This window comes from Denticeps clupeoides, chromosome 16 (assembly GCF_900700375.1).
Source record: "Denticeps clupeoides chromosome 16, fDenClu1.1, whole genome shotgun sequence".
Lineage (NCBI taxonomy): Eukaryota > Metazoa > Chordata > Actinopteri > Clupeiformes > Denticipitidae > Denticeps > Denticeps clupeoides.
This window is the reverse complement of record NC_041722.1, coordinates 7,701,993-7,715,618: the sequence shown is the minus strand read 5'-3', so window position 1 is coordinate 7,715,618 and position 13,626 is coordinate 7,701,993. Positions and strand designations below refer to the sequence as shown.

The 13,626-nt window shown below is 41.9% G+C and overlaps 1 protein-coding gene across 1 annotated transcript; it reads right to left on the bottom strand.

Annotated features, from left to right (window-relative positions):
- Positions 1-705: 705 nt before the first annotated feature.
- usp8 (ubiquitin specific peptidase 8) lies at positions 706-13,352 on the bottom strand. The gene is given in 21 exon segments (XM_028957010.1): positions 706-2,257; positions 3,794-3,926; positions 4,012-4,154; positions 4,261-4,497; positions 5,883-6,093; positions 6,185-6,406; positions 6,545-6,807; positions 6,911-6,985; positions 7,246-7,329; positions 7,790-8,281; positions 8,367-8,593; positions 9,899-10,040; positions 10,179-10,341; positions 10,472-10,643; positions 10,810-10,852; positions 11,013-11,154; positions 11,237-11,322; positions 12,253-12,397; positions 12,548-12,581; positions 12,584-12,698; positions 13,304-13,352. Coding segments are annotated over 20 exon segments (3,240 nt in total). The 5' UTR covers positions 12,651-12,698; positions 13,304-13,352; the 3' UTR covers positions 706-2,098.
- Positions 13,353-13,626: the final 274 nt, after the last annotated feature.

The following is a 13,626-nucleotide window of genomic DNA, read 5'->3' as shown; positions in this document are numbered from 1 at the left end:
TTCTTTTCATAAAATAAATGTAGTGTATAGAGCTTCTTATAAAAGGAGCAGTGCACATTTTAAATATCTACATCTAAAAGGACATGGGATGCATACAGGGTGTGTGACCTCTGACCTTGACAGTAGCCAATGCTCCTAGAACCATTCTAGTTTTTACAGGTCACGTGAGGAGGCTGCTTGAACAGAACTGCGTTGTTTCCCGTTTCCCACACCAGACATTTGTTCGGTCCAGATAAACCTGTTTGCAGTTTTTGCTTCCTACCAAATTCACCAGCGCACGGACTTCATATTTTCGTGGAAAGTGTGGGGAGGGCTTCCTGCATGGAGAAACGGGCTGATGTCAGGGAATGTTGTGCAGTGGAACAGGTCTAAAACACCCACACTCTCCCTTCCTGGCTGCTGAGGTCACGGACAAAAAAGGGTGGAATGGCACCTCTTCCATGCAACTTCCCCTCCAGCAGCTATCGGTAGAATTCATTTTCCTTCAAATGATTTAAAGCAAGTGTGACTAATTGTTCTCTTGAAGGTGGACTCAACACAATTTTACCACACCTTGAGCAGTCACTACTTCAGTTATTAACATGTTCATCATTTATTTGTTAAATTAATGCTTTTAAAACGTGCATGTCCTACTGTGCAAAGAACCCAAACTCTTCATATGATGCCAGACTCCACCTACTGACCAGAAACAGTAAAGCAAAGAAAAGTGATTCACCTCTTTTATTTTAATGATTTGATGGATAGATGCATTACAATTGTTTGTGGTTAATATCGATACATGGCAATGAAAAACAGGACATTAGGTATGAAAAAAATATCTGTGGGGGTGAAAAAAAAAAAAAAGTGATTCCATCACACATGCTAGAATGTCAACAACACTTTATACATTTTATTTCTGCAACTGTAATCATAAATGCTGCATTAAAAAGCCTTCATATTAGAAGGTATTAGAAGTGGATGAAGACTACTGCATTAGGCAAAGTAGCTTCTTATATTTGTATTTATGAATTAAATGATGACGGCTGGACTTGACATTGTGAAAGTGTGCTTTTCATTTCAAACAAAAAAAAGAAAAGGTTCTACATTTCCTAATTTCACAAGTGTTTCGCCAAAGCAGATATTTCAGTAGAACAGGCCTTTAATGCACAATATTGGATTCCATTTCATTTTGTCTATTTTGACTGAAATGCACCAGCGTATTTATTTTCTGAATGCTGCATAGGGGAGGGATCTTGAGATCAACTAGTGGCAGTTAAACTTAATTGAAATTTCAATTCTTCATCATTGATTTTTTATGAATATGATGCCACACTTAATGTGCATTGATTAAATATGTGAAAACACTTTTAATATATTATATATGTATATATATTTTAGTCTTAGTGGGGAATGTTAGAGATGGTTAAATGCTCTCAAATGCTTTTGGATACCCAACATGTTTTCCTCCCTAAGACAACAGGCAAGGTGTCCAATGCTGCCTTTCATTTCATTATCAGCAATCAGAAAGCAGATCTCAACACACTGGATCCTCACTGAATGAATTTGGTCACTCTGTATATAAATAAAGACTCGTTCGCTATATGTACATGTTTAATGTGCAAGGTTTGCAACTGCTATATACATGGATAATCCTACCTTAGAGTATATTTCACAGAACAAGGAAGCTTAAGGTCAGTAATGTGAAAAAGGCCATCACACCAAAACCGAGAACTGAACTGAACTGACTCAGAAGGGTGGACAGAGGTCCCAGCACTACGGTAAAACCAGAGTTAATAGATTCCATGGACAGATTAAGCAGTAAGACTGGCCTCAGACCACTTACAAAATAAAATTTTAATTCTCTCCTTTTCTCTTCCCCCTATGATTACTGTGTTATAAATAGGTGAATGCTGAGCCTCTACTATAATATACTATGAGCTGCAGGGCAAGAGAGCAACAGACTGCTGCTCCACCCCTCAGAGGTCGGCTCCATCCGCCCAGCTGCGCCGCCCCATTCTCCTCACCGGCTTCTTGGTTAGTTGCCGTTCATCTTCACCAGTAGCAGCATGGCAAACATGCAATATTCTCCTGTGGCACCATCAATTCATCACAGTCTCCTTCACAGAGATGAGTAAAAGAAGATATAGGCGGCCGAGGACTTCACAGACGTGGTGGAAATCTCAGACACCTCGTGGTCGTCAAACTTATACCAGCGCTGCTTGGGTGTGTTCTTACAGTATGCTGTGTAGTGGCCACCATCCAGCCCCCCATAGTGGTTCTTTTTAAGTAAGAAAAAAATAAAAATAAAAAGAGTCAGATATGGTGCAACAAAAAATTAGACATCAGCTTCCCCGTTCACACGACACAATTCTGAGACTTGTGATCAGGTTGTTAAGGGTTCATAATACACTCCTCACATATTGGGATATTGATATTTACATGAGTGCTTTTCCTATTTGGTCTGAAGTTTTCATGCTCCTCACAAGCCTCATGATGTTGTTCTGAGGAAATGAGTTCCACAGTTCTACACGCATTTCTGCCAGGACACGTGGAGGTGGATCATTCAGTCTCTGCTTCAACTGGTCTCAGAAGTGCTCTATGGGGGTCCATACCATATGAGGCACTCCAAAGTCCTGAAGTCGAGCTTTGACAATTCTGCCATGATGTGGTGGAGCTTTTTTCATCCATGAACAGAAAGTTGGGGGTGTGCTGGTGGAATTGGGGGATGATGGTGGGTTCTATGATGTCTCTGAGGTAAGAACGGGCAGTGACTGAGCCATGTACAATAACCAAATTTGTTTTGCGCTGACTGGTGATGCCTGACCAGACTGTTGCACCTCCTCCACCAAAGCAAACCTTGGGAACCTCATTTACAGCAATTATCAGACGCCCTTAACCAGAGCAACATACAATGTGTATTTACAGGGACAGACCCCCTGGAGACACTCAGGGTTAAGTGTCTTGCTCAGGGACACAACGGTAGTAAGTGGGGTTTGAACCTTACTCGCCTTCTGGTTCATAGGCAAGTGTGTTACCCACCAGGCTACTAGCACCCACTGACCTCAGCATATTGCTCACCTCGCGTTCTCCAGCAACACTAACAAGACCTTCATCAGTGAACAGGACGGTAGACCACTGCTGCATTCAGGTCACATGGTCTTGTGCCCACAGCAAACGTTCACGGTGGTGCCTTGGTGTCACTGGTCGTCTGGCATTCAGAAGTCAGTTACGAATGGCTTGTCTGGAAACCCTAATACCCCTCGCATCTCGTAAACGGGCCTGCAGCTGTGTGGCAGTTGCATAACAATGCCTTGAGTGCATAGGTCCTTAGGTTCTGGTCATCATTGCAGCCCGTCACTCGTGGGGCTCCATTCCTGGGTCTGTCATGAACTCTGCCAGTAGTTCTGTGTCTTGATGCAAGTCTGCTCATGACACTTTGAGATACACCAAGTTCACGAGCAACATCTGACTGCCTGCCAGCGACCCGAAGGCGCCATGGCCAGCTGTGCAAAGAACCTGCTCGTCCGTTAAGTCTTGTGTTCATGGCTGTTTGAATGATGGACTTGCTGACAATACCAGCTTTTTATACCCACTGAATGTAGAAATTGATGCCACATTGAGAAAGGTCGTCTCTTGGTATTGACCCCAATATAAGACACACCTGTACACAGTGAGACCATTACATGGAAAAATCTAAATGAGGTGTGTCTATCACCCCAATACATTTGCCTTCCTATCCCAGGAATGTCTGAAGTGAAAGTTCATCCCAGGAAGTGAAATTGTGTGCATATTTTAATGGAAGATCAATACTTACAGACACTGCAAACAAGTTGTATTTCTTCACACTTTGCTTAGGACCAATGACATACTGGATCAGGTCAAGACCTTCCAGAGGAAAGTCCACTGATGTCTGCAGCTTCTGTTTCCATCTCCCCTCGTAAGAAAATCTAACAGTAATACAAAAACAAAAACGCATTATAATTTACTCATTTCACTTTTCATACCAAATAACATGAAACACCCTGCACATACCGTTTTAAATGCACAAGCAGAATCGGGGGGATCTTCCAGATCTCCAGCTTCTTGGTAGAATCTCTATGGGCTTTGCAATGTCTGCAAAATACCTTGTTGTTGTCGGTCAGCTTCTCTTCCTTGGAAAACAGCTTCAAGCAGTCCTTTAAAACATACAACGAAGACTGAAAGGCAGGCATCGTCCCACTGGAACTATCCCCCATAAAGCATGTGTGCCATGCTATCTGGACCTGCTCTTGGTGGCTTTACCTGCAGAGAGCACTTGTTTGTGGAGGCCAGAGGAAGGGACAGGTACATGAAGGTCTCAAAGGTGCGGGACTTGCGGTGGCAGGTCAGGCACTGCACGGTGGACTTGAACTGGCCCTGGAACAGAGCCACTATGATGGACTCATTCAGAAGCTTGTGCTTGCTCCAGGCCAAGTCTGCTGCCTTCATGTCATCCAGGTGATCGTTGGGCTCCTCTTTGTAGCGCTTGCGATTGTCAGCCTAATGAGGATAAATATAAAATGTATATGATGTCACTAAACCGCATAGCCACTTCATCTACAAGTACAATGTGCATAAAAAAAATCACTACCAATGATCTCAGTCCATTTGAGCTTTACCATTTCAATCACATTCCGCCTTCATGCAGTTTGGTGAAGTCCAAGGCAGAGCTCAAACATTAGCAAACATGAACTCATTCAAAACAAAGCAAAACTCTGTCAAGAGATCAGCATGGGCTAACCAGAGGTGATGGCAACATGGCTCACATGGCAGGTACAATGGAGCACAGACTACAAGAATATGTCAGACGTCAGACAACTGGAGCATTTCGTTAAGCAGAGAGAACTTCAGATCAGGGCATTTAAGTGCAGCTACACTCGAACGCATAGAAAAGATATACAGAGCTTCCAGCATGAAAACTACAGCGATTGAGGCTTCAGAATGATTTACGTGTGATATGCAAAACAACATTTTTTGTGGCTCTGTATTAAATCAGAAAGCGTGAATTAAAGCACAGATAATCTGTCTGCATGTTTGGTTTGGTAGCAGGCACGGTTGTTCTTTTGAGTGTCAGAAATGGTGACATCCCACCAAAAACAGTTGGGTGGGTAATTATTTCCTCCTCTCCATGACACAGATCATCGAGAAGTGAAAATTTAAGTGACATTCGTCTTATATGTGACAATTACTTCACTTTGAAACTTTGATATAGCGGCATGAAAACGGGGCCCTAAAGTGACTGAATGTTCAGCAATGTAGCCCACAGAAGGCTGATCATCGACACTGTAAATAGCTGCACCTAAAATAGAGCAAAAGCAAGAAATGTCAAAGCATGAAGTCTTCAGGAAACTGTTCACTGCCGCTCTCTCTTTCACAGAAAATCCACACGTCTCAAGCATGGAGGACTTGGTGAGGCAAGTTGCAAGAGACTTCTGAAGAACCACCAACACAAGACAGATGTGATGCACACCAAAACAGAACACTTCAGAAGGAACGAGTGCATGACAGTTTTACTTACTCGCTAATTTTGCCATGAAAAAATGAAAAACAAAAAGAAAAAAAATAACATTGATAACACATGTAGTTAGTTTGATTCAACAGCAGCAAAACACGGCATGTTTGCAAACCGCTGCAGGATGGAACTAATATTTTGCTGCATTGAACTACATAGAAGATTTGAGCTATATTAAAGTGATCTTAGATCAAAGATCTAAGTAGCCGCATGATTGGGCATTTTCATGGCCATTATTATGTTGCTATTATATATAAAAAAATTTGATAGAATAAAGTGGAAATAAAATGTATTGTATTCATTCTATTCAGCTGTACTATAAACTGTACACATTGACCAGCTACTCAGAGAGGAGTAGGTGCTCCGGCCCTACTTTATTCAGGTCCTCGTGGAGTCCGTCCATCAGGAAGAGCAGCAGCTCCTGGGAGTCTTGTTGGTCGTAACACGCGAACTGGTCATTTATTTTCCCTATGGTGATCTTGAAATCTCGAGGGCTGATGCACTTGTAAAGGCCAGACCAAAGCGCTTTCATGATCACACCAAACTCCTCTGCCACCTCCCCTTTGTGGCCAAGGATGTTGGACCTGTGATTACCGCAGAGCAACAAGCCTGTCAGTGACTCTGAGGACAGCAAACATGCACATCAGTGTAATTAAAAATCATCATCATCTTCACCGGTTAATGTCCTCTTGGTAGTAATTCTTGTTGAAGTAGTCGGCCATCGCTGGCGTGTTGCACAGACATTGCAGAACAGAGTTCATGTAGCAGGTGTTACCCAGGTTCCTCAGGCCTGTCAAGGAAGCTCCCAAGCCCCCAAATACTGGGTTCAAACTGCGAATTTTTGCAGCTGACGGTCTGGAAATCTCAACTTTATTATACACACTGGTGGTCAGGGGCCTAGAGGGACAAATGTGATGTGATATGAAATTTTTTTGAACTTAGAAATTTTTTTTGTTTTTATAAATAATTGAGTTTAGAGGTTCAGTGGATCTAGATCTAACACAGTCTACAGAATAGAGGTGAGGACACACATACTTGGTTTCCCTGTTGATCGTGGGCACTGGACTGGGCTTCCTTTGGCTCTCATCCCGGAGGTCTTGGGTGATGTCTGGGGATGAATATGAGCGCTTAAGTTTGGACTGCTCTCGGTCACGGTCTGCCTCGGGGGCACGAGCTGGCTTCTGCTTCTGTGGTGTGGCGGGCGGAGTCTGGGGCACATTGACTTCAGGGGGATACAGGTGCACTTGGTTGGTTGGGGAGTGATAATACCGGTATGTTCCAGTCACCGTGTCCAGGAACTATATATAAAGGAAAGAAACATAAAAATAAATACTGTATGCAGAATTTAGATACATTTAGTTAAAACATTACATAAAATACATTTTAAAATATCATTTATACCTTCATCCAACCGTCTGGCAGGCCAGGAACACTTCGTCCCATCTCCTCACTTCGAGCTCTTGTCAGGGGTTCTCGCTGTAAAACCGTAAGACATTTTTCAGCTTTTCATTTAAAATAGCAACAGAAACCAGGCCTATTGAATCTCCAATAACATTCAACAGCACACTGCAGGATTTGATTTACTGTCAATTTGTATCCATTTCTACCATTATACTTTTTGATTTAATTTGCCCAAAGGACCATTTGTCATGCAAAACATTTACACCTGTACCTGCAAAATGGCAGAAGCAAAAGAAGCATGCCATACTCAACACCCCGGTCAGGTGCTGATATACCTTTGGTTTTTCAAAGTCATCTGCTGTCATTCTATCGTTTAAAATCCTTGCCTTCTTATGCACACTACTATGCTTCAGGTCAGCCTAAGTTGAGACAGAAGAGAACTGATATCATTTCCTTACGATCGTTTTTGTAATGGGGTATGGATCAAGTGAAGTAAAAATAAAGGAGTCCAAGATGGAAGAATGGGAGCTTTATTCTGTATAGTATAGGACAATATGTGAGCTTAATTCTCATTAATGAACTTGTGCAACAGTGCTAACAAAACAACATAATGCTGATATTTTTGTGCATAAAAGTTCAGAACTAAGCCACCTTGCCTCCTCACCAGTGGTTCTTTGATAAGAAACTGATTGAAACTGTTATGGGTGGTTGACAACCTGCACTGTCTCTCCAAGGGAGGTGCACTTAATTAAAATGGCCAGAGTGAATATACTAAAATAAACTGTGTGCTGTGCTGCTGTGTATCACGTGTGACAATCACTTCACTTTAAAAATAGTCTCTGTGTTAGTTAAGTTGGAGCTGAAGTGATCAAAGCTCACCTTCATTTCACTCACAATAGTGTTGGGCAGGGGTGAGTCCAGCGAGACACTCTTAGGCTGCATTTCCGCATTCTGATTTTTTGGTCCCTTTTTGACATTTTCTTCTCCTGTCCTCTGATCCTCTTCTTCAGCCTTCTGTCTTTCAAGTCTCCTCCTGTCCAGCTGTTTTTTCTCCTCTTCCTGCTCTTCTTCTTCCTTCTTCTTTTCCCCCTTCAGCTGCTGCTGTTCTATCTGCTCCATATTCTTCTCCTGCCTCATCCTCTCCTCCTCTTCCTGGGTCCTTCGCTCCATCTCTCGCCGGGCCTTCTCCATTAAACTGGCCGTCTCGGCATGGATTTGGCTCTTCTCCTCCTCAGACAGCAAACCCTGTGATTCGAATGCTGGCTTAACAGAACGGTCAGGGACCACTGGGCCATTTTGAGCATCTGTCTGGTCGATAGGTGTCCTTGCAGCATCCGATATTTTGACAGAGGGCTTTTTAGTGCGATCAAACTGGTATAGAGAGGACACACATAAAACACACACATCACCAACAAATATAAATGTTAAGAAAGTTTCTACATTTTGAAAAATATACCTGAGGAATTGGTTTAACTTGAAAGGCAGCAGCCTTCTTTGTACTCTCTGTTACAGCCATCAGAGGAGTGGAGACTGGAGTCTCAGGGCCTTCAGGTTTGGACTGCGGAAGTGCAGGCTCCTCTGGGACATCATCCTCTGCAAATCTGCCATTAACCTGTACCGACAACTCAGGCTGAGGGGGAACTGGCGGCTTTGGCTCCTCTAACGATGGGTAGCTAAAGTTCACTGCAAACGAAAAATCACACAATTTAAAAATGTAAACATAAATATACCTTGATTCTTGTGGACTAGGGCTGCAACTATCGAGAATTCTGTTGATTTTTTTCAGCAATTGATCGATTAATCAATAATGTGTTTTGCAACATGAAAATCCTCTTAAAATGAGCAAGTAATTGGATGTTATTCCTCACAAAAAAAGTTTTTTATTCAAACTCAATACTTTTATTAGATCAAAGCTTAAAACCTTTGGGTTACTGGCTCCAGAAGTAAACCCATTTAATCAATCTTTCTGTGAAACATTCATGATGTACATGAACAAAAACTATGAAATTCACAAACAAAGGTTAGCCTATCTGTCCTTAGTTTTATTTTAATTTTTAAAAAGTAAAAAGGGGTGTACCCCCTGCTATAGCCCATCTGAGAATAAAGAGAAAGAAAAAAAAAGTATAAATAAAATATAAATAAACAATTCAAGTATTACTAATAATCCAACTTAAACAATACATTTCAGTTTCCAGTTGTATCCCGCTGAGGTAGGTAGGTAGAATGTTTGTCTTTGTGCAATATTATGTGCAAAATAGAGAGAGAGAGAGAGAGAGAGAGAGAGAGAGAGAGAGAGAGAGAATTTGTCTTAGTGCATGTGTGTGAAATGCATGTGCAAGCCTGCGCCGCTGTGTCCATCTGTTGCATTTATTAGTACTACCTTCTGTATGGGGAAGGTGTGTTTTGAGATGTAACCTGTGTGTGTGTGTGTGCGTGCGTGAGAGATGGGGAGGGATGGATTACATGAGTGAGATCTTATCATGCCTCATCACTATCGACTCATAACACTGTAATGTACGTTCTAAGAAGCGCTAATGTTAGTTAGCAATCATAAAAATATGATACCTTGTAGAAGCTCCGAGTCCGCTTGGACTTATTATTATTATTAAATGCGGTTTACTTGAGGAGGCTTTCGGTTAAGGTGCTGTGGCTTTGACGAAGTACATTTATGGTAAGCCAGGTCCGTTGAACAGTGTATACACTGCACTACGTTGTCCACGCAGCGTGAAATGGTCCCACACTTCAGACATTTAATGCCTTTTACGCACACCGGTATCTTCATTTTGCACCAATAAATCACGCCTCCTTATATCTTTGAAATGCGCTTCAGTAGCTCCGCACGAGTGAAACGATAATAGATGGACTTTGGTGATGAATAAAACGAAGCCTTGAGGCACAGAATTTTTTGGTAATCGAATCATTAGAGTTATTCGAATAATCGTTTCAGCCCTAATGTGGACAACCTTGATTAATTTGGACTGAACTTACATGGTGGTATTGTAGTCGAAGATGGCTGTTTCGGTGGCTTCACTTTAGCATTTGTTGTGTACATCGGGTAGAATAGCAGCCAGTTCTCATAACCTCCTTCCAGCACCATGGGCTCACTGCGGAGGATGGTTGTGCTGTCCCACTAAAGGGTATATAAAGACTTAATGGTAACCAAAAGTCCCTGTTCTCATATCACCCACAACCTACAAACTTTTAATAGACTAGACTGTTTAGTGTTTAAATGTATATTCATGCCATTTTGTCCATAATTTTTTTTTACCTTGAAGAGGGCATCCTTTAGGCTCTGAAGTGTTGTTCCTAATTTGAGGTCTGACATGGTACTGCACCAGTCCAACAGAATAACGTAATCCACATGGCCTCTGCACTTCCACTGCGCTGTTGATGCTTCTGGCAGTTTAACTTCAATCTGGTTTACGGTTATTCTGAAAAAAATTAAGACATTTTTTAAGAATCTTTTCAGGGGCAGTGGTGGCCTAGCGGTTAAGGAAGCGGCCCTGTAATCAGAAGGTTGCTGGTTATGAGTGGTTGCTCACTCTTTAGACTATAACCTACCCGGGAGTGATGGCTTCTTCAGGAACACTGATGCAGTTACTCCTCGGGATTTTCATCTGCGATTCCTCAAAATCCCTATGACTCCTGGCATCCATAATAATGATGTTCATGTTTGGGTCCATTATCATGTGAAAAAGCTTCTCAGCAGTGATTCCTCCTGCAGGCACAGCTGCTAATGAAACACAAGAAAAATGTAGAGGTTCAATATTTTGTATTTCCAGCAAGAAAGTTAGGTGTGGCCCACAAAATTTCAGTTAAATAAATACATTAATATTAATAATTTTAAATAATACTACATAGAAACTGGGAGACAAACCTACAAACAGAGATTGTCTTACCTTTCTGGGTCACAACTTTCACATCATTCTGTTCCCCTTTGACCTGTAAAACAATACATCCATCTATGACTTTTTTTCCATGTTGCAGTCTTGACCTATATCTCTAATGCGGTCATATTTGAGAAACCCCTCTGTGGATCAAGTCTGAAGACATTGTACATAATATTATGATACAGTATTGTATTTCAGTATCTGGACAGCACCTTCTTACTCTCCTTTTTGGGTTCTGCAGTTCCCTTGGAACTAGCTCGTCCTTCCTCTTTCTCTGACGCTTTCTCCCGCTGTTGTTTTGCTTCTTGTTTCTCTCTTTCTTCCAGCCTTTTACGTACTTCCACTTCCTCATACCTAATCAATACACATTATAGAATGCAATTCCATCAAAATATCACAAAAAGCCTATATACACACAGTAACAGCTGAAAGTTACCTGAGCTTCAGGCTTTCTGAAAGTTTTTCTGCTTCCTCTAAGGCTTTTCTGATACTCGTTGGCCCAAGCAATGCCAAAAAATATTCCTACAGAAATAAAATTAAATTCATTGAAATACACTGATGAAAAAAAGAAAATAAAGGGAACACTTAAACAACACAATGTAACACCAAGTCACACTTCTGTGAAATCAAACGGTCCACTTAGGAAGCAAGACAAGCAGTTTCAAATGCTGTTGTGCAAATGGAATAACAGGTGGAAATTACAGGCAATTAGCAGGACATCCCTAATAAAGGCGTGGTTCTGCAGGTGGTGACCACAATCCTATGCTTTCTGGCTGATATTTGGGTCACTCTTTAATGCTGGCGGTGCTTTCACTCTAGTGGTTGCATGAGTGCCCACTGCTTTGGTAGTGCAGCTCATCCAGGAAGGCACATCAATGTGAGCTGTGGCGAGAAGGTTTGCTGTTTCTGTCAGCGTAGTGTCCTGAGCATGGAGGCGCTACCCGGAGACAGACCAGTACATCAACAACCCAGCAGCAGAAACACTGGTTGGTATGAAGGCCTGACGTCCACAGGTGGGGGTTGTGCTTACAGCCATCCACATGCAGCACGTTTAGCATTTGCCAGAGAACACCAAGATCGGTCAAATTCCCACTGGTGCCCTGTGGTCTTCACAGATGAAAGCAGGTTCATACTGAGCATATGTGAGTCTGGAGATGCCATAGAGAACATTCTGCTGCCTGCAACATCCTCCAGCATGACTTGCTTTAAGGACATTACATCAAAGTTGGATCAGCCTGTAGTGTTTTTTTTTCCCACTTTGAGTATGACTCTCAATCCAATTTGATTTCCATTGACTATTTTTGTTAGCACATTCAATTATGACTTTCATTCAATAAGATCTAGGATATCTTATTTTTGTGTTTGTTCTTTGAGAACTGTTTTTTTTTTCGTTGTTGTTGTTTTTTGTTTCTAAATCACAATAAAACCGATATAAACATTGAAGCCACATACCTGCTGCTGTTTGAAGTCTGGCCTCTTTTTAATGAGATCATAGACAGTCAAATACTTCATATACAAAACATATGCCTTTTCTTCATCTCTGTCCAGCCGGCACTCCTCTGCGGCCTTAAAGATCTTACAGGCACTCTGAACATAGCTAAAATATACAAATAATAAGCACATCGTTAAATGTAATATAACTTGTATGGTATGGCTGTTACAATACACTTTGCATGAACCAAGAGTATTTGCTGGTATGTTTCGAGTTTCAAATAAAATGTCATTTGAATAGACTTATGCATCTTACTGCCGTGTGCTGGTTTTGTCCGGCTTGATTTCTGCCTTTTGTTCAGGTCTCCCAGAGATGTTGACAGATAGAGCTCTTTCGCCCCGTTAGAAACTGCAGGCATCTTGCAAGTGGAAACTGATGCCCTCACATCCGTGTCATCTGCAAAACACTGGCATGACACAACAATTCTGTTGGCTCAATCGATGTCGGTTTACTGAAAACGTAACCCAGTGAAAGCAGTGTTAGGCGCAATCAACAAGTCCGTACGATTCGCTTAATTCAACACGCGTGAAGATCGCCGATGCGAAATGGATCCCTCGAAATGACACTTTTATAAAACATGCCTAACATGACAGCAACGTTCACCTAGGGCATTTAGACATTCCCTAAATTCGACGCCGTTCCAGGCCTGGATATGAGCGTTTTGGATTTCAGACTCCACGGACATGGGGAAGTGGCTCAAAGTGTCAACACAGCAAACGGGCTAGCTGGCTAGCTACATGCTGCGCGCTCTTTATTAGGACGGAACATCGGAGCTTCGGAGGTAAAGGTGTTGAGACCTATGCAGTCGAAGTCGACAACAGATAGAAATTCACCAGTTGTCACGCCGTGTTTACTTCACAAAACCCGCCACAACCTCTTCACGACTTTGTTTAAGCCAACATCGATCCCGGAAGTCCTTCTCGCCATTAGCAAGCTAGCTTGTCTTTTACATAGTTGAATTAAAAAAGGAACCCGTTATCTGGGCTTCTATACACAGTAGGATTTACTTACGGTTCGGGGGAATAAAGTAAGAAGCAAACACGAAATGAATACCTTTGTATCTGGAAGAGATTTATTTGGCTACTCCCACCACTGCTTGTCCCTGGAACAGCCTACCTTCACTTCCGGCCAGAGCGGCCAGGGGGCGCCGTCGGACATTCAAAACGAATAAAACTTTATTGCTGATAAAGTTATTGTAGATCTTCAATGCATACAAAACAAATCAATGCATAGAAATCTAATAAGCTGAAGCGTGATAAAATAGATAAATAAATAAATTTTTGCTTTCATTTTGACATGTTGGACAAATTCAAGCAATAACCTAACCGAAGTTT